Here is a 24,957-nt window from a genome sequence, read left to right as displayed (position 1 = left end):
TTTTGAGATGGAGTCTCGCTCTGTCACCCCAGCTGGAGTGCAGTGGTGTGATCTCAGCTCACTGCAACCTCCACCTCCCGAGTTCAAGTGATTTTCCTGTCTCAGCCTCCTGAGTAACTGGGATTACAGGCATGTGCCACCATGCCTGGCTAACTTTTTTTTAGTAGAGATGGGGTTTCACCATGTTGGTCAGGCTGGTCTCAAACTCCTGGCTCGTGATCCACCCACCTCAGCCTCCCAAAATGCTGGGATTACAGGTGTGAGCCACCATGCCTGGCCTATTGATATATTTAACAGGTGCTACAAATATATATGTATTTATATATAGGTATTGTCTAGTAGTCTAACTTGTTATTAATAAGTTTAAATGGTAATTGTTAAGTATAAGTCAGATTTATTTAGATCAAACTGCAGGTGTAGTTTAGTATTTCATAAACCACTGAGACAAAACATTAACTCAATGTTTTTTCCTGAGAACTAAAATCATTATCTATCTTTTATCTGAGAGTTCTCCACAGTTCCTTATCTGAAACTTGACTCATTATCTTAACATTCCTGAATCCTATAACGATACATTTTATAGGCATGAAACTAAAATTATTCTCAGGTACTCTCTGTCCACAGGAAGAACAAAGGACTTACGATGCATTGTCCATTTAGGCAGGGGTGACTTAGGCAAATATTACTGAGCTGCACACATCCATTTGGCCCATAACCATTTCCAGTATAACCCGGGAGACACGTGCAGAAAGGTAAGGATCCTGTTCAGAAATAAAAACAAACGTGTAAATACAGTTCTCCTCTTCTGTTCAGATGCAGCATCTAAACTCAGAATATGCTGTATAAACAAGGATCCACCAACATCCAGTCTGCATATTTTGACGGGCAGATAAAACAAGGTATGAGGAGAAAATATTAGAATCTTTATTTTTTTATTTCTTATCTTAAAATAAGAAAGCCATTAAATGCAGTCAATACATTATTGAAGTATTGGGTTGACATCAGTGCTGTCAGCCCATATGTTAGATGGTCCTGAGCTGTGCATAAAGGTGAGGGGCACCTGGGGCAGACAGACATTCCTCATCATGGAGGAGTTAACAGCAGAAAAGGAGATTCTTAGGATGAAACTTATCTGTTGCAAGCACTGGATTTACACTGATTTAATCCTCTCAAGAACCCAATAGAGGGCTGGGTGCAGTGGCTCACACCTGTAATCCCAGCACTTTGGGAGACTGAGGTGGGCAGATCACTTGCGTTCAGGAGTTAGAGACCAGCCTGGCCAACATAGAGAAATCCTGTCTCTACTAAAAATACAAAACTTAGCTGGGTGTGGTGGCGCACGCCTATAATCCCAGCTACTTGGGAGGGTGAGGCAGGAGAATCACTTGAACCCGGGAGGCAGAGGTTGCAGTGAGCTGAGAGAGCACCACTGCACTCCAGCCTGGGTGACAGAATGAGACTCTATTTCCAAAAAAAAAATTTTTTTAATAATAATAATAATAATAAAGAGCATGATGGAATCTGTATTCCCAGCACTTTGGGAGGCCGAGACAGGCAGATCACTTGAGGTCATGAGTTTGACCTGGCCAACACGGTGAAGCCCTGTCTCTACTAAAAATACAAACCAATTAGCTGGGCATGGTGGCCTGTAGTCCAAGCTAATCAGGAGGCTGAGGCAGAAGAATTGCTTGAACCCAGGAGGTGGAGGTTGCAGTGAGCCAAGATCCCGCCACTGCACTCCAGCCTGGGCGATAGAGCAAGACTCCATCTCAACAACAACAACAACAAAAAGGCCTATGTAGATATTCTTTTATAAACCCCATTTCATAGATGAAGCCAGAGCACAGACAGACTGTCCTGGCCAAGGACAAACAGCTAGAATGAAGAGGAGCCCAGAGAGCAAGCAGCCCCCTCATGTGTAGGGTGCCTATGGCACATCTGCACGGGCGTGTAGCTTACATGGACAGGCCACATTTCCCCAGTTATCTGGACGTGCAGATTGTACGCTGCCAGGTGGTTTTTGTTTGTTTCTTTCTTTCTTTTTTGTTTTTTTTTTCTTTTGAGACAGAGTCTCGCTCTGTTGCCCAGGCTGGAGTGCAGTGGTGCGATCTTGGCTCACTACAAGCTCCACCTCCCGGGTTCTCACCATTCTCCCGCCTCAGCCTCCCAAGTAGCTGGGACTACATGCACCTGCCACCACGTCCGGCTAATTTTTTGTGTTTTTTAGTAGAGACGGGGTTTCACCATGTTAGCCAGGATGGTCTCCATCTGCTGACCTCGTGATCCACCTGCCTCAGCCTCCCAAAGTGCTGGGATTACAGGTGTGAGCCACCGCACCCGGCCCGTATGCTGCCAGTTTTAAACAGGCTAAATAGCCATCAGAGAATGAACTCAAGTCTCTAAAAGATGTTTGCAATAAAATCATAGATTGAAGATAATACAGTAACATAAATATATGGGGACATCAACCAAATACCAGCGCCAAAACTTCTCCCACACTTCTGATGAGCTCCTCATCACCATGGTACAAGGTTAAAACAATGGCAATCGAATTGGGTTGGGAAGGAACTTGGTTGAAAGGAATTTGAAATGATTGAGTCTATTTAAAACATGAATTAACATCCACGATTAATTATGATGTACATGAGATAATAGCTAACAATAGTATTAGAGCATTCAGTGTCTTGACAGTTTTCTTACACAATGTTAAGTAAAAAAATACTCATCATAGACATCACAAAATTGTACTAAATTTAATATCCAGAGACTTTTCCAGATTTCTCACTTAATAGCAAAAAGCCACATCTCATTGCAGAAATATATGTTTGTTCTACTATATTGTACAATGGTTGAAATAATACAAGGAAATCAATGTGGCGCTTAACTACATTTCTCCATCAGCAAGAACTGTTTAAGATGGATAGAAAAACCCTGCTGAATAATTTAGAAAATAGAACAAATTATACAATGTGACAGATTTACAGTAGAATTGAATGACAATATAAGTTTTTTATATTCTCAGCTTATATTACTTGCAAGATTCCATTTCAATATTAAAAACACAAATATCTTTTTTAAATAAAGAATTGCCTAGAAATGCATTTTTTATAGTTAACTACTTCTTTTAAAAATATTTGGGCCAGGCACGGTGGCTCATGCCTATAATCCCAGCACTTTGGGAGGCCGAGACGGGCGGATCACTTGAGGTCAGGAGTTCGAGAGCAGTCTGGCCAACATGGTAAAACCCTGTCTCTACTAAAAATACAAAAATTAGCCAGGTGTGGCAGCACATGGCTGTAGTCCCAGCTACTCGGGAGGCTGAGGTGGGAGAATTGCTTCAACCCGGGAGATGGAGTTTGCAGTGAGCCGAGATCATGCCATTGCACTCCAGCCTGGGTGACAAAGCGAGACTCCAACTCAAAAAAAAAAAAAAAAAAAAAAGAAGGAAAGAAAAAGAAAAAAATATATTTATAGGGAAAAATGGACTAAGTAAGCTCTAAAACTGTTGCAGCTCTGCCTAGAAATTTTTTAAGGTTCCCAGGGTGAGCTTACAGGTTGCAGTAAAGAAGGGCAGCCTAAAAGTACATAAAGTGCTATTAATACTTCATGTCATCAACATTATGACTGTCTTCCATATTAAAGAAAGAGTTAAGTTTGTAATAATATTTGTTACAAGCACTTTACATATAAGGACTCATTTAATCATCTCAAGCACCCTGAGGCAGGTGCTATTATTATCCTCATTTTATAGATGGAGAACTAAAGCATAGAGATTAAGTGTCTTGACTGAGGACAAGCAGCTAAAATATGGTGGAGCCCAGGGAAAAATGAGAGCAGTCTTTATCTAGAAGTCATGCTCCTAACCACTTTGGTATGTTGATAATCAATTAATAAGCATTTAGTCACACGTATGTGTGTGTGTGTGTTTACATACACATATATATTCTTTTCTATATATGAAAGTATATGACAAATTAATAAAAAATAAAGGTGGTATCTTGAAATAGCAAGAGATACGATTATTCAAGAGATGGAGTTGGGTCCACTTATTTGAGCAAAAATACCAAGCCAGATCTCTATTTGATGCTATAGATAAAAAATACATTCTAAAAATATAAAATATCTTACCATAAGGAAACCCATAAAAGTATAAAAGAACATGTACTTGACAATTTTTAAAGAGTTCAGTAAAGAAGGCCTTCCTAAACATGACTGCAAAGGGAGAAATTATTAGAGAAAAGATTTATCTTTTTGACTACATAACAATTCTAAACTTTACAGAAAATACCACCACAAGATTAAAAGAAAAACAACATACCAGGAAAAACATTTATAAAACATAAGACATATAATGAGATAATGTCTTTAGTATATAAAGAGATTTTGCCAATCAGTAAGAAAGAAAGAGAGTAAAGGGGATGCACAAATAAAAAAATGCCCAGTGAAAATGTGGAAAATATTAATTATTAGTAATCAAAAAGTATAAATGAAAATAATGGAAAAACTAATTTTGCCTATAAAACTGACCAAGATTAAAAATAATAATAATATCTATTATTGTCAAAGAGTAAATATGTATTTTTATATACTGTCGGGGAATACATACATTGATACAACCTTTCTTGGAGAAAGTTCAGCAGTATATATTTTGTTAAATTACAGGGTTAAACCCTTTTATGTAGTATTGCAAACACTGTTGGTTGCCACCCTAGATCCATTCTCTCCTTCCTTCATTCTGAACTCCTCATTTCAGCTGGACTCAGGATGCCCGAAATATAGACGGTACTTCCTAACCTCCCTTTGCAGCCAGGTTTAGCCAGTCGGCTCAGTTCTAAGCAACAGCCTAGAAACGGAAGAGTCCTTTAAAAGAAGGTGGCATAGCCTTCTTCCTTCTTTTCTCCTGCCTGCTTGTTGGAATACAGTCATTAATTAATTAGTTGGCTTAATTACCTTATTTCCTAAATTAGAGCAGACCATTAAAGAGCATAGCTTATTACATTTTTAAGAAATCCGGCCAGGTGCAGTGGCTCACGCCTGCAATTCCAGCACTTTAGGAGGCCGAGACGGGCAGATCATGAGGTCAGGAGATCAAGACCACCCTGGCTAACACAGTGAAACTCCGTCTCTACTAAAAATACAAAAAATTAGCCGGGTGTGGTGGCGGGCGCCTGTGGTCCCAGCTACCCAGGATGCTGAGGCAGGAGAATGCGTGAGCCCGGGAGGCAGAGCTTGCAGTGAGCCGAGATTGCACCACTGCACTCCAGCCTGGGCAACAGAGCGAGACTCCGTCTTAAAACAAACAAAAAAAAGAAACTCAAACATGTAGTTTCATGACATGGATTAATTTTAGGCTTGAAGGTCAAAATAATAATTTTGAGAACAGAGGATTTTGTGTGTAAGATGTTGAATTGGTTTAGAGGGTCTTATTACAAAGCCCAAAGCCAAAGAGAGAAATGAGTCATTACCTAGAGTTGAGGAGCATGAGGCGTCTGGGTGGCAGCCTCCATTACCGACTGAGCAGATGTCTATGAGTGTGCACACTCTTCCGTCACCCTGGTACCCTGATGAGAACAAGAGCCAGGGCATAAGAAACAATGTCAAAAAGATGGGAGGACAATGCCTGTCTAGGATTCAAATATCATGAAACAGACCAATCAGGGATCCTCTCTCATCAAAACAAAAAATATAAGTATAAAATGTCATCAACAAATGAAATTTCATAAATATGAAAAATAACAAGAATTAGTAACTTGATTTCCTAAACAATGTTCTGGGTTGTTTCTAATGAAAAAATATGTATAAAACTGCTGGTTGACTTAGAAAGTGCTGACACTAAAAAAGTTAATATTTTTACGTTACAGTGACTCTGATGTTCTTAGACGTCAATTATTATAGCAGCCCAAAGTACTGTAGTTCCATGTTATTAAAACATACAAGATTTCAGTTTATCCCTTAGTACTCCCTGAACTTCTTGGATAGTAATTTGATTTAGGTTAGAGAATAGCAGAAAAGACTTCTTTCCAGAAAAGGAGGGAAACCAACAATTACTAAATATGCCTACTGTGATGCCTGTGGTTTAGTAAACTTGGTATACAAAACAACTCAGGAGTGCACGATATTAATAAATTATTCGTGAGGGCAATGGAACAGTAAGTCTGTGATCCACTCAGAAAACTTTTCAAATTCTGCATTATCTCTGTAGCTATCTGACAGTTTGTAAAGTTTGTTGTTTTCCATTGATATTCAAAATGTTTTTTGTTTCTTATCAGAGTGTTATACTAATGTGTCCTGAATTCACAAGATAAACAAAACTTTCTGTACTATTTTCTCTCCTAAGACAAAAATCACATTTTATTTTTTATTTTTTTAAGATGGAGTCTCACTCTGTTGCCCAGGCTGGAGTGCAGTGGCGCAATCTCAGCTCACTGCAACTTCCGCTTCCCAGGTTCAAGTGATTCTTGTGCTTCAGCCTCCCAAGTAGCTGGGATTACAAGCACGCGCCACCACGCCCAGCTAATTTTGTATTTTTAGTAGAAAGTAGAAATTTTTAGTTTGGCCAGGGTGGTCTCGAACTCCTGACCTCATGTGATCCACCCACCTCAGCCTCCCAAAGTGCCGGGATTACAGGCATGAGCGACTGCGCTCAGCCAGAAATCATATTTTAAATGGAGCACAAGATTCCATATTCAAATGTCTGTGTTCCCTGTACTGGGGTCAGGAGGTTGACACTGAACTGAGGCAGCACCTGGTGGACAGGCCTGACAGTGGGAAGACCCAGGTGTATTCACACACTCAACAAGTGGAGCCACAGAACAGCCGCCGTTATTTATCTCACATTCATTGATATCTTCGCAAACATGTCCATTGCCTTGCCAGCCTAGAAAAACAAGATTCAACAGTTTAGCTCTATAGACAAGTCAACAAGGAAGAAATACAAGTCAAAACATGTAAGAACTTTCTCTACCTAAGGAACTGTAAAATAAAAATGAGATATGCTTATCAGATTGGCAAAAGTTGTTTTGAATTCTTAAAATCAAATTCTGGCAACAAAGTGGGCAAATGGGCTCCTCTTATATGCTGATAGTTACACATTAAATTGATATAACCTATTTGAAAAGAGCTCTGGCTGTATTCACTAACATTTTTTAAATACACAGACTTTGACTACCAATTGCACTTATTAAAACTCAGCCTATTGTGATAAAACTACCACCACACTAAGATGTAGGTAAGAGGATGTCTACTGCAGCGCTGTTTAATTGGGAAAAACCCCTCAAGCATCAATAGAAGCATAGCCGAACACCTTATGACTCATCTTTGTGACCGAACACTAAAAACACTTTTTAATATCATGCGCACACCTATATACCTACATGTGCATACACACAAACACTGAAAGAATTTTTATATATACATTAAATAAAAGACTAAACGTGGCTGAGCAAGGTGGTTCTCATGCCTGTAATCCCAGCAGTTTGGGAGGCTGAGGTGGGCAGATCACCTGAGGCCAGTAGTTCAAAACCAGCCTGGCCAACTTGGTGAAACCCTATCTGTACTAAAAACACAAAAATTAGCTGGACGTGGTGGTGCACCCCTGGAGTCCCAGCTACATGGGAGGCTGAGGCAGGAGAATCCCTCAAACCCGGAAGGTAGAGGTTGCAGTGAGCCAAGATTGCACCACTGCACTCTGGCCTGGGCGACAGAGCAAGACTCTGTCTCAAAAACAAAAACAAAAAGAAACTAACTGTTAAAATCATATGGAGGATTGGGCTCATATTCCTAATTTTGGGAAATAATTATGTGCTTGTACGAATGAAGAATAAGGTAAAAGAGGAAGGAGAACAAATGACTAATGGTGTCATTAGGAAGATGAGATTTAATAATTTTACTTTAGTGGTTCCCATTTTATTCAATGGTTGTAGATTTGTATTACTTTATAATTCAAATTATTACAATTATAAGAATCCTTAAAAACCTTTAAAGACTTAAAAATATTTATATTCTTTAACTTAAGCAGAATCCTCTTCTAAGACTCTACCTAAGATAATTATCATATTAGTGCATGGCAAAATGCATACATGAAAAAAGTTGGAAGAAAAAAATGCCCGAATGTTCATCATGGTCCTCTGTGTGATAAGATCAAAGGTATTTTTTTCTATTTTTTCCGTATTTTTGTAGTGATATTTTATAAGCAGCATATATTGCTTTGCTGCTTATAAAATGTAACTGCTATATATTGCAGGAAAAATAGAGTGATAAACAAGAACAAAATTGTTTCTCTTTTTCTTCTCCAACAATAAAAAGAAGAATGTAAAAACACATTGCCAATCCTCTAATTTAAATAATTTATTTTTCCAATTTATAGTTTTTAAAGATTGCGCATGATAAATTACCTTCAAAATGTGATTGCTTGCAAATCATGCTTGCCCCTGAGAACTAAGAGGGAAAAAGTCTTCATAGGTTTTTCTCCATTTCTTTCCAGTTTTACAAGATCTAAATATATACACGCAGAAAACCACTAAACCAAAAATCACTACCTGGGCAATAGGTTTGTGGGGTTTCTTGGTGAGAAGAAACTCGCCAAGAAACTTGGGTTTCAATTCTGGCTATCTGTAAAGCTATGTGATCTTGGGCAAGTTATTCAACCTCTTTAAGCTCAAGTTATCATATTTTAAAATGTGAGTAATACTTATTCTTACCATGTCTTGGTTTTGTTGTAGTTAAAAGAATTAAAAATTACTTATACAGTGCCTTAATAACACTTTTACTAAAAATAAAAAGCAGGCCGTGCATGGTGGCTCACGCCTGTAATCCCAGCACTTTTGGAGGCCAAGGTGGGCAGATCACTTGAGGCCAGGAGTTTGAGACCAGCCTGGCCAACATGGCAAACCCCGTCTCTACTAAAACTACAAAAATTAGCTGGGCATGGTGGCTTGCGCCCGTAATCCCAGCTACTCGGGAGGCTGAGGCAGGAGAATTGCTTGAACCCAGGAGGTAGAGGTTGCAGTGAGCTGAGATCATGCCACTGTACTCCAGCCTGGGTGACAGGGAGAGACTCTGTCTCAAAACAATAACAAAAACAAAGCAAAAGAAACCAGCTACTATTATTACATAATCTTTGTGCTCCATTTCTAAGAACACCCCTGGAGTGTAGATAAACCTGAGGTCTGGCTAATTGCCTACCAATGCACCCAGCACAGTGCTTTGCTCGCAGTAGGCATCCTACAAAAAAATATGTGTGGAATGTATGATGACTATCTCATAGAACAAAAGATGCCCTTGGATTCAAACCCAGGCAGTCTTTGACTAACAGAGCCCACGTTTTAAATGACTCAACATCCGGTGTCCCTAGAGATTCAGTTGCTGCAGGGCTGTGATGGAGCTGGATATCTCTGTTTACATCAAGTCCACAAGATACGCTAATGACACACCCAGGCAAGAGCTACTGGACTGTGGTGGAGATGGAAAGAGGTCAAATAATTTCCCCATGTGTACAAACATCTGGTTAGTATGAAAGGTGGGACTAGAGTATTTCTTTTGATCTCAAATCCAGTCGGTTGATGGTCACTGCAATGCATTGTCTAACTTACAAATTCTATGGCTAACCTTGCCCCAAAGTCTGACTCTAGCACAGTTTTGGACAAGCCTCCCCCTTCTGTCGTGGAATTGTGATAGCAGTGAGATTGTCGAGCAGAAGCTAGTGAACCAGGACACAAAACTGGATTTGAACACCTCCTAAGAATGGTCTTCTTACTCATCAATAGTGAAAGAAAATTGATTCTAGCACCTCGCCAACCTGGCATGCAGAGCCTGGCATGTGGCCCTGAGAACGTACCTGTTGGGCAGGCCCCACAATAGAAAGAGCCTAGAGTATTGAAACACTGCACAAGTGTGGAGCAAGGCCCGGGCTGGAAGCTGCACTCGTCTCTGTCCAGCGTGCAGGCAGGGCTGTTTGGTGGAGACATCCACCCAGCATCACAGATGCAGCTGTACTTGGGCTGGCAGGATGACAACAGCATGAATAAAGACAATCATGAAAATCAGCAAGAAAAGCCTTTGAACATTTCATCAAGCCCCAAGCTGTTTATCCTCTAACGTTCATTTCCATACAGCCAATCCACTGGCTTCTCTTTTCCTTCCCATATGATTAAGCATTTAGACCAGACCATGCAAAAAGGGAAACATCTTTATTTCAGAGTAAAAGCAAGCTATAATTTCTCCCAAAGATGCCAGGGAAAGAGTAACAACAATCAAGAACCGTAAGTCAATATAATTAAAGTCAATCAACTCAGCCTGCTATGTTTTTAGAGGGAAAAACACCCATGTAGGCACAGACCTTGGAAACTCAATTCTGTTTGTTTTTCTTTGGAAAATTCTTCCTCCTACCCGCCTCCTCAACCCTTCCATCCCCATCATTGGATGGGAACTATTTTCCATCACATGGGTGGAAAAAATAGAACTAAAAATAAAGAATTGAAGTTCTCATGAAGAGCCAAGCCAGCCAAGACTGGACAACTTTAAGGGTCAGGGGTCAAAGTCATCAGGACTTAGGGCATGGAGGGGTATTCTGGGGAGTGGGCTCTTAGAGTCTGCAGCAGTTCCAGAGACTCAGGTCAGGAAAAGTCAGACTCTTTGAAACCACATGTTGCCAACAAGACTGGTCCTTTTATATTCCTGTGTTTTGTCACTGTTAAAATAAAACTTACAAGGCCAAGAGAAGGTCTTATCTCAGAGAGAGTCATGACGGGATAATAAAAATGGTTCTATTTCTGCTGGGTGTGGTGGCTCATGCCTGTAATTGCAGCACTTTGGGCGGCTGAGGTGGGTGGACCACTTGAGGCCTGGAGTTCGAGACCATCCTGGCCAACATGGCAAAACCCCATGTCTACTAAAAATACCAAAATTAGCCAGGCATGTTGGCATGTTCCTGTAATCCCAGCTACTCAGGAGGCTGAGGCATGAGAATTGAATTGCTTGAACCAGGGAGGTGAAGGTTGCAGTGAGCTGAGATCATGCCACTGCACTCTAGCCTAGGTGACAGAGTGAGGCTCCGCCTCAAAAAAAAAAAAAAAAAAAGGTGACAGAGTGAGGCTCCGCCTCAAAAAAAAAAAAAAAAAAGGTCCTATTTTACATAATGACATCTTAATCTCTGGGTCCTATTTCCTGCACGGTTCATCTCCCCTCCTCACCTACGTCCCACTTACAGGCAGGAAGTGACTTCACCTCTACAAGCTCCAGGCAGTGCTTGTTTACAGTGGGCATAGGAGGAGGAGGAGCTACTAACCATGGCTCTCTGCAAGGAGGCACATTTAGGGAAGGGACCCACCTCTCCAGCTTGCTCACGGACTAAATCCTCACAGATGCCATGGACACAGCGTGTCACAGAACCCCCTTCACAGTCATTGTATTTGGAGGCACACTGCGGTCCGTACGTCTCAGGTGGGCAGTGACAACTGTTGGTTACACAAGAGCACAGTGTAAGGGCTTGTGCTTTGGGACCAGTGCCTGTCTCTTAATATCACTGAGGAAAATAATTCAAATTACAAATCAACGATGTTAACATGGAATCATAAGCCAGAAATGCAAATTTACTGACTGGAGTCTTGGGAGAAAATCGCTCTGCTCTGCTCCAAGTGGTGGATTGAGTAAATACAATGTTAGAGAATCACAACTTATCACCTGGTAAGCTTAGCACTATAAATTCTTGTGTTATCAGGTCATCAAACAGCATTTTCAAAGGTCAGATGTGTATCAGCCAAAGGCAATAGAGTTAGTTCAAGAAGGTAAAGGGAGAGATCAGCAAATCCATTCATCATCTGTCCAGTTGGACCTGCCACGAAGCACAGGCAATGTGGGCTACACTGATAACTCCCAAATGCTCCCTAGGATTATATGACCCCACACACAACCCAGTGTCCACACCCCACAGTCTATGATCGTTATTATTATATTACAAAGGGCAATATGTCTTCTATCTGTAAAAAGTGTAGTTATATAATATAACACAGTGACATCCTTTCATAGGCACATTTGAATTTCCAACAAAATGTGGTAATTATTACATTATGCCGAAGCTAGCAGTGGGCGCTTTGTTACTAGAAGATTTTAGTCCAATAATAATCAAATAAGCAATGTTGTTTTAAACCCTTGTCATTGTTAAAGCTGCTTTAGCCTTATTTTTGCAGCTTAATGGGAATGTCTATGGTCTGAGTATGGGAGCTGGGGGATGAGGAGGGAAGAGGAGTCCCAGAAGCCTAAGCCTATCTGCACGTGCCTGGGCACATCTGATGAGAGGGAGGGCCAGGCCCAGAGGTTGCCAATTGCTGGACTCAAGCAGAATTGGCAAGAAAAGCTCTCATGGGGGAAATGACTGATGGTGCCAGCAGTCAGAGACAAGGAACACGGAGCGTCTGCATGGCCAGGCCTCCCTCCCATGCCATTCTACAAAGGAGAAGAGCTCTTTCAACAAGACACAGTAAGGTACAAGGAGCTTAGTAATGTCCATGGATGACAATGTATGAATGACAGTGTGGGAAATTAGCATTTGACTGTTTGAAAGGCATCAAGAACCAAACTCCAGGCACAGGATTCAGCTTGCCCGTGGTGGGCCCCAGAAGCAATTGCTGGGTGGCAGCTTTTTGGCAGTTTCTAAGGAAGGGGAGAGCAATGAGTGTGGCCAGAGATGGAGAGTAAGAATGCGGGGAACATCATCCATGCACTCATGTCGGGAGGCCAGACTTAGCAAATAAAAATACAGCAAGCCCAATTAAATGTGAGTTTCCAATAAATGAATATTTTTTGGTATAAATATGTTCCATGCAATTTACAACATCAGTACATATTTACATAAAAGCTGCTTCATTAATACATGACATTTCTGAGCATTCCAAAGTTGCCTTTCTCATTAAGATAAAGCCATAGGAAAATAACCATAAATGATTAAACTTAAGGAGAAATTGAATTATCCATCGCCACCCATAGCCATTTATCTTCCCCTCATCTCTCTCTATTTTCCTTCTCACATTGTTTTCTTTCCTCTTTGTCCCCATCTTTACATAGAATATTTGTACAGACAATTTAATTAGACTCTTGAGGATTATGGAACTTTAAAACAGTTCAGACACATATTTGAGCATTTGATCCAGGAGGCTTCACTACTAACAGTTTATTTCGCCACCAGTCCCAACACCTGCCAAAAATGCTTGAGAATCTTTTTTTTATTATTATTATTTTTATTTTTTTGAGATGAAGTCTCACTCTGTCACCTAGGCTGGAGTGCAGTGGCGCGATCTCAGCTCACTGCAACCTCTGCCTCCCAGGTTCAAGCAATTCTCCTGCTTCAGCCTCCCAAGTATCTGGGACCACAAGTGTGTGCCACCACACTTGGCTAATTTTTTATTTTTATTTTTTAGTAGAGATGGAGTTTCACCACGTTGGCGAAGCCAACTGATTAATTACTGATTTAGCAGACGTCTCTTTGCTAGAAGTAGAGGCTGGTCTCGAACTCCTGACCTCAGGTGATCCACCCACCTTGGCTTCCCAAAGTGCGGGGATTACAGGCGTGAGCCACTGCACCCTGCCGAAGAATTTTTAAACCAACTGTTACTAGCTTTCTATTTTCTATATCTGGGAGATCTGAGTGTTTGGGAACCCCTGGGATAAGGCTGCCTAGGTTTAAATTTTGGTCCTTCCTGTTAACTGTTCACCCATACAAAGTACTAACTCCCTCTGCCTCGGTTTCTTATGGAATAATACTGGTAATCTCTGTGAACTATGGTCATATTGCAGTCTAAAGGCATTCCCCTGTAGGAAGTGCTGAGAAGACTATCTTTATTTTATCACTAAGTGCTTAACTATTGCAAAATGATGCAAGATTTGAGAGGAGATTCTGGTTCATGGACCTGCAGTTAAATCCTTTCTCTTTATCTCTCTCTTCCTTCATCCTTGCTATTATCACTGGGAGATGAGTAGGCATTAATCCTATACTGTTATCTAAATAGCTACAAAGTACACTTCTTTCTTTTAAGTTTAGATGATGTGAGGAGACAGAGAAAGGGAGGAAGAAAGTCAAGTAAACCATAGGATTTCTTGAAATGATCCTCCAAGACAAGTATTATTAATCCCATTTTACAGACTAACATTTCCCAAAACCACAAAATGAGTAATTGGCAGAAGATAATTAGACACTTAGGTCTACTTGACTCCTGCACCACTGTTTCTGCATGTTACATTCCTACATTCTGGTAAGTCGAGTTAAATGAAGATGCTGCATTTTTATGCAGCGTTTTGTTTTGTTTTGTTTTGAGACAGGGTCTTGTGCCCAGGCTGGAGTGCAGTGGTGCGATCTCAGCTCACTGCAACATCTGCCTCCCAGGTTCAAGCGGTCTTCCCACATCTGCCTCTCAAATAGCTGGGACTACAGATGCATGCCAGCATGTCGGCTAAGCTTTGTATTTTTTGGTAGAGACAGGGTTTCACCATGTTAGCAAGGCTGGTCTTGAACTCCTGACATCAGGTGATCCACCCACCTCGGCTTCCCAAAATGCCAAGATTACAGGCGTGAGCCACCGTGCCCAGCCTTATGTGCCTTGTTAACATAACAGGGTTTACAGGCAAAATATACTCTCAAAGTGTGTTGATATGGCCTTTAAAAAATGAACAATTACTTAGATACCTCCCTAAGTGAAAATAAAAGCGATATATTGTATTTTTAAAACCAACTTACTACTATCCCTGCTATAGTTATTAGTTACTGATTTAGCAGAAGTGTCTTTTCTAATGACTTTTTATTACCGACTTGCTTCCAGCAGAACAAAGCTAGGCTTTTCTTTGAAAACACTGCAAGTGCATTTTGGCAATTGAGAAGAGGTTTAACACACTTTGATAGTCACAGTTTAACTTGTGTTGAGTCCATGGTTCAATACTAATTTTACTGACGGACTGAAAAAGATAATAAGTTTAATACCTAACTACCACCTGAGCTAAAACCAGATTATCCTCATTTTTTAAGCCCCGTATGATGTAAAATCTACCAGTGATATGAATGGAAATAAATGAAATAAAATGTACTAATCATCACGTTTCTGGAAAACCAGACAAACTCAACTTTTTGTTTTTCTGGAAAGCCTTCTAGATCTGAGCCCTAAATGTACAACACACACCATCCATGCATGGCAAGTTCAGATTCTAAGGGCTGTGTTAAATCCAAAGTAAGCAGGGGAGGCCAGGCGTGGTAGCTCACACCTGTAATCCCAGCATTTTGGGAGGCTGAGGCGGGCAGATCACCTGAGATCAGGAATTTGAGACCAGCCTGGCCAACATGGTGAAACACTGTCTCTGCTAAAAATACAAAACTTAGCCAGATGTGGTGTCAGGTGCCTGTAATCCCAGCGACTCGGGCCGCTGAGGTAGGAGAATCGTTTGTCCCCAGGAGGCGGAGGTTGCAGCCATTGCACTCAAGCCTGGGTGACAAAACGCGACTCCGTCTCAAAAACAAACAAACAAAAACAAATAATACAAAACAAAGTAAGCAGGGAAACAATAAGAATCAAGTCTTCACAACAAAGAGGCAGTAACAGCATGGAGAAGTCACGAAATATCATTGTGTTAGTTGTCTGAAGCTCTGGGTCTAGACCTCAAGCCAAAAGAATCAGTGGAAACAGAAAATGATGTTTCTTGTGCTATAATCATTGTTCTAAAAAAGAATTTCTACCAGAAGTTTACCTATGAAACAGGTATGAAACATGGCTTCCCATGAATGAGTATTTGCACCTTTTCAGAGGTCTTTACAATGGCAAAGTATTAATCCAGTTAAAGACTCCTTTTTCCGTCCAAGTAAAAGAGCTCAAAGAGTTAAAGAAACTGAAGGAGGTTCAAACTCCAAAGTGAACTTCGATGGCATGACTACATTTTTGCAGGTCCACATGATTCTGAGGCTCAAGTTTTCTTTTAGCTGATGTGTGTTGAAGTTTCCCAAAGGGTTTTCTAGCCTCAGTGAAATTCCTGATTAACAAGGATTTAACCTCACATAATTAACAGAACTCAAGAAAGAATCTAAATGTCCACTTGTTTCATTACACGTGGATTACACAAAGCAATAATTTAATCTTAGGCTCATGCACCTTTTTTTATTTTCTTTTATTCCCTCAAAAAGTCTCCAACATATGCCTGAATTAGGGGATTTAAAGTGTAGATAATGAAATGGGATTCATGGGGTTTCAGAAACTATTCCCTTACCAAGAGAAAGAAACCTGATTTAAATGCTCTGTTCTCTAATGTCCTCCAGCAAATCTATGAAGGGCAGAGACTAGGAATCAAGATCATTCCAAAGCCATCCACACATCATCAGTTCTTCTGCATTCTTGCTGTCCTTTACAAAAGAGTGCAAGACAGAATTTGGTACTGCTCTTGCAAAGTTGAATCTGTCATTTAGAAATGCAGCTTTCAACAAATAAACGGTTCCTTCCCTCCCAGCTCTCATTCCATCATATGTATGTGTCTGGATAAAGAACTCTAACCTCTGACATGCTGCAAAGAGTGGTGAATAGTAAAAGGGTTTTTGTTTTGTTTTTAATTTTGCAGGGGGAAAAAAAATAATATGCTGAAAACAGCAACAGCAACAACTTTCGCTTGTTCTATGGATCTCATCGCAGTTTGCCGATACTTGTCTCTCTATTGGCCCACAAGACTCCAAAAGACAGTGACGATAAAGGAAGACCAGGAGTGAAATCTAACCTCCATGACATTCCTAGATATCAGGAAGGTCAGAAAGCAGAAGTTCTAGAAGCCTGGACATTTGCCACCGATACCTCTACATAGCAATCCTCCTTGATAAATGCCCATAAACGGAAATCAGGAGACAATGGCTTCAAGGAAATGAAAGACTAGACTGCATTTTGCTTCCAACCCAAGCCTAATAAAAGCAGGGAAAAGAGGCTTCATTTAAATGAGTAACGGAGTCCTGGAAGCAAAAAGCTCTTTAATAACATAATACTAAATTTAAGTCAGAAGTGGTTAATTTTAGTTTTGCATAATGATTGAACTCATAGACATATCTAATAGAAGTCTGAATGATTTGAGTTTACAACCTGGAATGAGTAAAAGTTTTAAAGATCAGATCAAAAAACAAAAGTATCAAATAAAAAGAGAAGGCGTGTGACTGCATTTTTAGGAGTGTGCGTTAAGAACAGCAATGGTTTAACAAACAAAATTACTGCACTCATTTTTGCTGGAAAGACTAGAATGGATATTGTTAGGAGGAAATTGAAGAACAAGATAGCGGAGACACCAGTGAGAGAGCAAATAATTGCTCTTTAATCCAGTGAGATTCTACTCCAGAGAATTGAAAGGATTTGTTCATTCTAAAACAGAATTTATTTATTAATCTTTTAAAAATCACACAGTAAAAGAGACCAGCCAAACTACGAGGAAAAACAATGTCTAATTTAAAAGGTGACTTTAAAGAACGGTACAAAAGTAAGTTTGCCATTGATCTGCCCTAAATTTTTGGACTTCGTTATTAGAAACACAACGTGTGTGTCCTCAGCAAAGCTTTGATGACAGATCTCCCTAGAGCATGATGGGAACACAGAGGCCCTGAGATGCCTCACTCCGCTTAATAAGGGAAGGGAAGGTTTCCTGCAGAAAGTGATGCCTGAGCTGAGCAGGAGAAGTCTGTGGACAAGTCACTTGACAGAATAAATCAGAAGAGAAGATAGAGCTGTAATGATGACTGTGGTCAGAGAGAGTTACTTCATTCATTGAACCTCAGTTTCATCTTTGACCTTGTTATGGTCACATTTTGACATAGCATTGAAGAAAGCTCTCCTTACTCAAAACTACGAGCTTGCTATAATACATGGAACGAGTACAGCGGGGTGCACTGGTGTGGTGGGATGTCCCCTTTTCTACTTAAGGCCATTCAATGGCTCCCGTTCGATGCGCTGGCTCTTCCTAAGGCTTCAGCTCCTCTTGTATCAGGCCATGCTTACTCTCTGTGCCAATCACGGCAGCCTTCTTCCAGTTCCTTGGGGATGTTAGAGCAAGGATTTCTTCACAGGGTGAGAGTAAAGGACTCATGAGCTTTGCTTCAATTAAGTAAAAATAGCTATGTAGACATTAAGAAAGAGCTAAACATTTCCTCATGGAGTATCAATTTTTGCTGGAATAGAGATAATTAGTTTAGGATGCTCTTAATTATGGGACATTTTAGGCCTTCAAAAATATACCTGATATTTATCCAAAAAAAAAAAGGTTACCTGTAACTTCCCATTGTATTAACACATGTGCCTCCATTCTGGCAGCTCAAGGGTGTTCCTGAGTAAATCTCACATTCGTTAACATCAGCTGAGCAGAGAGGACCCTGTGATCGTATAAGGAACAAAGTCAGGTGCCAAAGGTCAGAGAGGTATCTGGGGCCAACATTCACATGATATGTTTAAGGATTTATACGTGGACAGTAAATAAGTCCTCAGTAAAGCCAAATATAATAATACTAATATTAATCCCTGGCTATTCTTTCTCTGGAACTCAGATTTCACCTAATAGAACCAAAGAGCTCTTCATAAGATCACAGCAGTCACAAGAGGAGAATCGTTATCTAAACATTATAGAATCCTCAGTTCACAGGGGTGCTATGTCTGGGAATACTTACTTTTTTTTTTATGTGCATGCTGGGGACAGTTTCGCCATTATCAGGAAAAAAAAAAAAAAGACCGAACATAGAAAACAAGAAAATGTACATAGGTATGTCAAGATTTGTTTGGTACCATCCAATGCTGAACGATTTAAATTAATGTTAACAGAAATGCTGTGCTCTTCCAGGTAGTTATCCAATCACATGAACCTCTCCTTTCAATGACTTTAGTATTCACTGGGTTATACAATCAAACTCACCACTGCTTGGATTTTAGCATACATGGTGTACTTCATTTTGATTCTGGAGGCCACAGAATCCTAGAAACTTCGGATGGAGAATTAAATATGCCTGATGATTCCAAGGAAACCACAGATGCTGACCCGCCATCATTCTTAACCAAAGAGCAAGTGACTCACCTTCCACTGTGGGGGACAGATACAAAAAAAGGAATCATGCAGATGGAGGCAGGTTCCTCCGTTCTGGCAAGGATTGCTGCTGCAAACCTTTTTGTCAACAGTCTGAAACAAAGACAGGACAGTCAATGAGATGACTTGCAGTCGGCAGCAGCAAAAGGCATGTTACCATGCAGGTGTGTACGTGGGATTACATTTAACTCTTAGTCAATGGGGGTCACCCTCCAGACTTTAAAGCCATTACTTATGATCTTCAAATCACCTCTCTTGTGAAAAAAAAGAAAGCGTTTCCTATTATCAATCTTGTTCCTATTCCTTAACTTTCAACATGCTTTTGACCATGGGTGGGATGAAGTCTGAGGGGAGAAGATTCTCACTTTGTCTTGGAAAAGTATTATTCCCCTGAGAAAGAGACCTCAGTGGACAAGAGTAAAGGTTCAAGTGTGAAAATAATAATGGATGTTCCCATTGCACAAAGAAAAGAAAATGGAGATTCCGGTTCATTTACCTGTCATTCTTATCTTTGGTCCCTCCAGGTGAGCCTTTGAAACATTAGCATCTGCTGCTGCTGCCCCTCCTCCCATGGGTTAAGGTGACTGGACTCCTTCTGCTCCAAGTCCCTTTATTTGAAATGTAGCCAGCTAAGACACAGCCTTCACCGTGGTGCTCACCTGACTGCTTTCAGCCCAGATCACAAACAAACCTACCTTTGTCTACCTCTACATCTACATAACCTGGGGAATCTGACCCTATGTCAGCTACCAGTTTCAATCTTGTAAGATTTTTATTGCCTTTGGGTGCAGAGAAAAAATTTTTTTTTTTCTTTTTCTGATTTTTTTTTTTTTTTTTTGAGACTAAGTCTCGCTCTGTTGCCCAGGCTGGAGTGTAGTGGCACAATCTCCGCTCACTGCAAGCTCCGCCTCCCGGGTTCACATCATTCTCCTGCCTCAGCCTCCCAAGTAGCTGGGACTACAGGCGCCTGTCACCACACCTGGCTAATTTTTTGTACTTTTAGTAGAGACGAGGTTTCACCATGTTAGCCAGGATGGTCTCGATCTCCTGACCTCGTGATCTGCCCGCCTCAGCCTCCCAAAGTGCTGGGATCACAGGCGTGAGCCACCGCGCCCGGCCAGAGAAAACATCTTTAGAGGGAACAGTTGATTATGTAATGATAGCCATTTTATGAATTTCACTCACAGTCCAATTGTCTGGGTTTTTTGCTGTTGTTGATGTTGTTTTGTTTTGTTTGTTTGTTTGTTTTGAGGTGGAGCCTCGGTCTGTCACCCAGGCTGGAGTGCAGTAGTATGATCTCGGCTCACTGCAACCTCTACCTCCCGGGTTGAAGCAATTCTCGTGCCTCAGCCTCCTCAGTAGCTGGGACTACAGGCATGTCCCACTACACCCGGCTAATTTTTGTATTTTTAGTAGAGACAGGGTTTCACCATGTTGACCAGGCTGGTCTCAAACTCCTGACCTCACATGATCCACCTGCCTTGGCCTCCTAAAGTGCTGGGATTACAGGCATGAGCCACCGTACACAACCTAATCCTCTGCTTTTAAAAACTTAAAATAGGGGCAAACTGTTCATTACATTTCATATACATATACACACACACACACACACATTATATATGTGTCTACAGGCACACACATACACACAAATACAACATACTATATATATAGTGACTCTCAAAGAAAATTACGTCTGTTTCCTTCATTTTACAGATGAAATAGAAAGCCAAAGGAGAGCCAACTCAATACCATTTTTTGCAAAGCACATTCCTTCTCCACTTTGGTCATAAATTAGATGACCATACATCTGGGGGTCTCTTCATGAACCTGTTTTATTCCATTGTTCTATTTTTCTCTTTGTGCTAGCACAATTGGCTCTGTCCATCATAGAATGCTCTTTAGAACATTAACCACGAACTCATTGAAAGGTTTTCTGTTGGACAAAAGCAACACTGTCTGGGGACTAAAAATTTAAAAGCCTAAAGGGGCCCAGTAGAAAATGAAATCAGCAGTCAGGAGGAAGACAATAGGGAGTGGTGGGGACTGTGGTGGCCAGAGAGCACTTACCCTATCCAAAGGCACAAAGGCATTCACATTTGAAAATCACTCAATGTTCCTCCTGAGGGATGGAATGGCCTCTAGTCTTTGACCTTTGGCTAAAATAATGAAGCCCTCCAGGAGACAAAACTTGAGTGCAGTGTCATGGTCCACAGCACTATTCTTTACTCATTTTCTTTCACTCAACTACTCTCTAAAAAATGACAGTTGAGGGGTCAATGTATTATCTAAGTGGAGAAAAGGAATACACGAACTTGTTCATCAAATGACAAAAAGGTTTGCAGCAGCAATCCTTGCTGGAACGGTGGAACCTGCCTCAATCTGTATGAGTCCTTTTTTTATATCTGTCCTTCACAGTGGGACAGATCAAACTTAAAAGTAGAGGGAAATGCTTGAAGTATGAGCAAAACAGATGAAAAATATTTGTGCTGACATTCTTATGCTGGAATCCCCAGGCTTTTATGCAAAATTTTAAATATGAAGAGATTCTGTACATTTCTCTGCATAGAAGGTTATGGCTTCCATGAAAGTCTTAAAAAGGCCAGCTTCCTACAAAAGGGGTAAGAAGCCTAAGTTTACATAGATCAGTCTCCAAGTTTGTAGTACAGTTATAGAATGTTTTCTCTAAGAAACTGTTCAAGTTTAATTACCAGTAAATGTAGTGTTAAGAAAATTTGGAATATTTTGTGATACACCTAAACTTCTGAGCTTAGTGTCAGAGACGATGCTTGCTTTCCAAGCCCCAGTCCCTGATGGGAGAATCAGCAAGTTGGGAGATCACCAGCTGACCAAGCACAGCACACAGAGCTAAAGGGTGATGGTAAAGGATGTGGGCTGTGGGCTGCAAACTCAGGGTTAGAAGCCCTAACAGGCTCAGAGACCTCAGCCTTATCATTTCATCTGTCTTAGACTCAGCTCTGCGTCTGCATCCTGGGAAGCATATGCTGGGATGAGAAGTAAGTTATGGGAAAAAGCAAGTTTTTAATATTAATCATCCATTCACCCTTAAAATAAGAATAGTGGCTCTATTAATGATTCTAGTATGTTTTCTGTGAAAGATGTTGGATGTGTAGTAGGATGAGACCTACCTGCTGCAAGCCTTGGAATTTTCTGTCAAGATCCACCAGCTGCCATTGGGGAAGAAAAAGCTTCAGTTAGCTGGTTCAAAGGCATTGCACAGGTGATGGTACAGCCTTGACATATTGTCCTAATGCCCTCTGCTAGGGACACACTTTGTCTGTTCATTCCTGCTTTTATTGCCTTTTTCCTCTTCATTCCTCTCCCCTCAGGATTTTCTTCCTTCCTGTTCCGTCCTGTCACATAGATTTCTGGGGGTTTTTTTTTAGCCTTTTTTTTTTTTTTTTTAAGTACAACCCACTGTTAAGTTGACTGATTGCTTCTCTGTACACAGTGACTATGGGAATGTTCATAAATGTCAGTGATACATCCATTTCACCAGTAAGAAGGTTGCTCTTAAAACTTCAGCAAGGCTTATTTTCTTTCCTTCTTTCTTTCTTTCGTTTGTTCTTTCTTTCTTTCTTTTTCTTTCCTTCCTTCCTTCCTTTTCTCTCTCTCTCTCTCTCTCTCTCTCTTTCTTTTCTTTGGCAAGGTCCTGCCCTGTTGCCCAGGCTGGAGCACAGTGGCATGATCATAGCTCACTGCAGCCTCAACCTCCCTGGTTCAAGCCATCCTCCCACTTCAGCCTCCCAAGTAGCTGTGAGTACAGGCTCATGCCACCATGCCCAGCTAATTTTTTTTTTTTTTTTTGGTAGAGACAGGGTCTCACTATGTTGCCCAGGCTGGTCTCAAACTCCTGGGCTCAAGCAATCCTTCCTCTGTGGCCTCCCAAATCGCTGGGATTATGGCAGTTTTTGATATTAATTATCCATTCACTTGCAGTGAGCCACTGTGCCTGGCCCAAGGCCTACTTCTGCAACAAGTGCTTGCACAGCATTTCCTGCCTTCTGCCCATCACTTCTACAGCCTCCATTAGAGCTGCGCCATTTAACCAAACAGTGTGGTAGTTACATGCTAAATCTCTAAAGAGCACGCAAAATTGGCATATCCCCTACAAAACGGTTACTTATAACATTGAATTAGGGAGAACTCATCAGTTCTTACGATGTGGATGTCAGACTTACCTTGGAATCAAGCTGATAGATTTGACTAGATATATTTTGAGGCAGACCAATTGCGCTCCCTTTTAACTCTATAATATCATCTTTGTTTTTCTGGATCTAATTTTAGAAAAAGAAGAAGAAATGAAGAGCACTAGTGAAAATATCATATTTATCTTACAGTAATATAATTAAAAACTTGAGTAGTATTCTACTTTAAGCACTAAGATCTTGCCTATTATTATAAAAACCAAAACAACACCACGTGTAATAAACACTGGGCTAAAATAGCCACAGCTTAATTCCACTTATCCTTTTCAGTAACAATAGATCAAGGTATTTTCCATTTGTATGTTTTCCTATAATACCAGTTTAGGGTGCTTATTAAGAAACCTGGCTTGGAAGCAGACTGTTTAGGTTTTAAGTCCTGGCTCAGCTATTTATCGCATGTCCTGGGCAAGTTACTTAACTGCTTCAGGGTTTCTTTACCTCTCATAAAACTAGGGTGACAATAAAGGCCACCTCATTGGACAGCTGTGAAGGTCAAATGAGATAACATCCATACAGTGCTAAGCACAGTGGATGGCCCACAGTAAGCTCTGAATAATGCTGACTTCTAACATTATGGCTGAAATATGCAGTGATTCCTGGGAACTGAAAACACCCAGTAAGGCAGGAGAATAACTGGCCAATTCTGTACTGTGGCAAAAGCAAATTGGTCACATCTCCACATATCCTTGGTCCCCTCCTTCCTCATATGCCCTGTGGAGAGTTTCAGTTCTACCCTCCATGTCTTCTCTGGACTAGGGTGCACTGCCTGGCACAATGAGCTTCCTTCTTTTAGCACACTCCCTCTACCCACCATTAAGCCAGGCCATTGCCCTTTACAAGAACATGTCTGATGTCCAATTATGTTCTCTACGCTAAAGATTCAAGGTACACTAGGAAGGGGGAGGGAAGTTGAAGACAGGTTGATTAATGAGTACAATATATAGTAAGATAGAAGAAATAAGATCCAGTGTTTGACAGGCCAGTAGGGTGACTATAGTTAACATTAATCTATTGTACATTTCAAAATTGCTAGAAGAAAACAATTCATATGTTCTTAGCATAAAGAAAAGGTAAATATTTAAGGTGATGGATATCCCAATTACCCTGATTTGAACTTTACACGTTATAGGAATGTATCAAATTATCACATGCACCCCAAAATATGTGCATCTACTACATATTAATAAAAAATAATAATTAGAAAAGATTCCAGGTACAGATTAATCTAGACTTGTTCAATTAAGTCACCATATATGGATATACAAAAACGACTTCAAAATATTTCCAGGGTATTACCTGATGTAAACATTCGCCAAGGTCTTCTTCATTTAATTTAATTTTTCCCAGGGATCCGGTTCTAAACTCAATGTTTTGGGCAGACCCCGTAAGAAACACCAAATTTCCCCTCTCTGTAGCCATTCGAGGCCTATATAATTCAAACCAGAGAATGCATCAGTAACTAGTAGGTACAATTTTTAAACCAAAATAACAAAGTTTCTTACTGAATAACTACAGGCCAAATACATCTTCACTGTTTGATCAACTCAACCCAACTGCCCCTGCTCATCTGCCATTTCTTTCTCTGCACATTTCTCGGAGATACCCCCTGGCAATTGCAAACAGATTATTTGCAAGACGACAGATAATAATTTGTGCATAGGAAGGTAAT

The 24,957-nt window shown here is 40.6% G+C and overlaps 1 protein-coding gene across 1 annotated transcript in view; it reads right to left on the bottom strand.

Annotated features, from left to right (window-relative positions):
- The window catches only part of CUBN (cubilin (intrinsic factor-cobalamin receptor)), a 347,579-nt gene that overhangs the window by 314,867 nt on the left and 7,755 nt on the right, over positions 1 to 24,957 (bottom strand). The window contains exons 2-11 of the mRNA XM_011968102.1: positions 24,585 to 24,714; positions 23,262 to 23,357; positions 22,209 to 22,247; positions 19,054 to 19,155; positions 18,258 to 18,361; positions 11,327 to 11,453; positions 9,836 to 9,998; positions 6,746 to 6,877; positions 5,466 to 5,561; positions 643 to 761 (exon numbers count right to left, since the gene is read on the bottom strand). Coding sequence (XP_011823492.1) covers positions 643 to 761; positions 5,466 to 5,561; positions 6,746 to 6,877; positions 9,836 to 9,998; positions 11,327 to 11,453; positions 18,258 to 18,361; positions 19,054 to 19,155; positions 22,209 to 22,247; positions 23,262 to 23,357; positions 24,585 to 24,714 — 1,108 coding nt within the window. The remainder of the gene's footprint in view (positions 1 to 642; positions 762 to 5,465; positions 5,562 to 6,745; positions 6,878 to 9,835; positions 9,999 to 11,326; positions 11,454 to 18,257; positions 18,362 to 19,053; positions 19,156 to 22,208; positions 22,248 to 23,261; positions 23,358 to 24,584; positions 24,715 to 24,957) is intronic.

This window comes from Mandrillus leucophaeus, unplaced genomic scaffold (assembly GCF_000951045.1).
Source record: "Mandrillus leucophaeus isolate KB7577 unplaced genomic scaffold, Mleu.le_1.0 Scaffold83, whole genome shotgun sequence".
In the NCBI taxonomy this organism is placed as follows: domain Eukaryota; kingdom Metazoa; phylum Chordata; class Mammalia; order Primates; family Cercopithecidae; genus Mandrillus; species Mandrillus leucophaeus.
The sequence above is the reverse complement of the archived record's forward strand: the minus strand, read 5'-3'. Positions and strand labels throughout refer to the sequence as shown.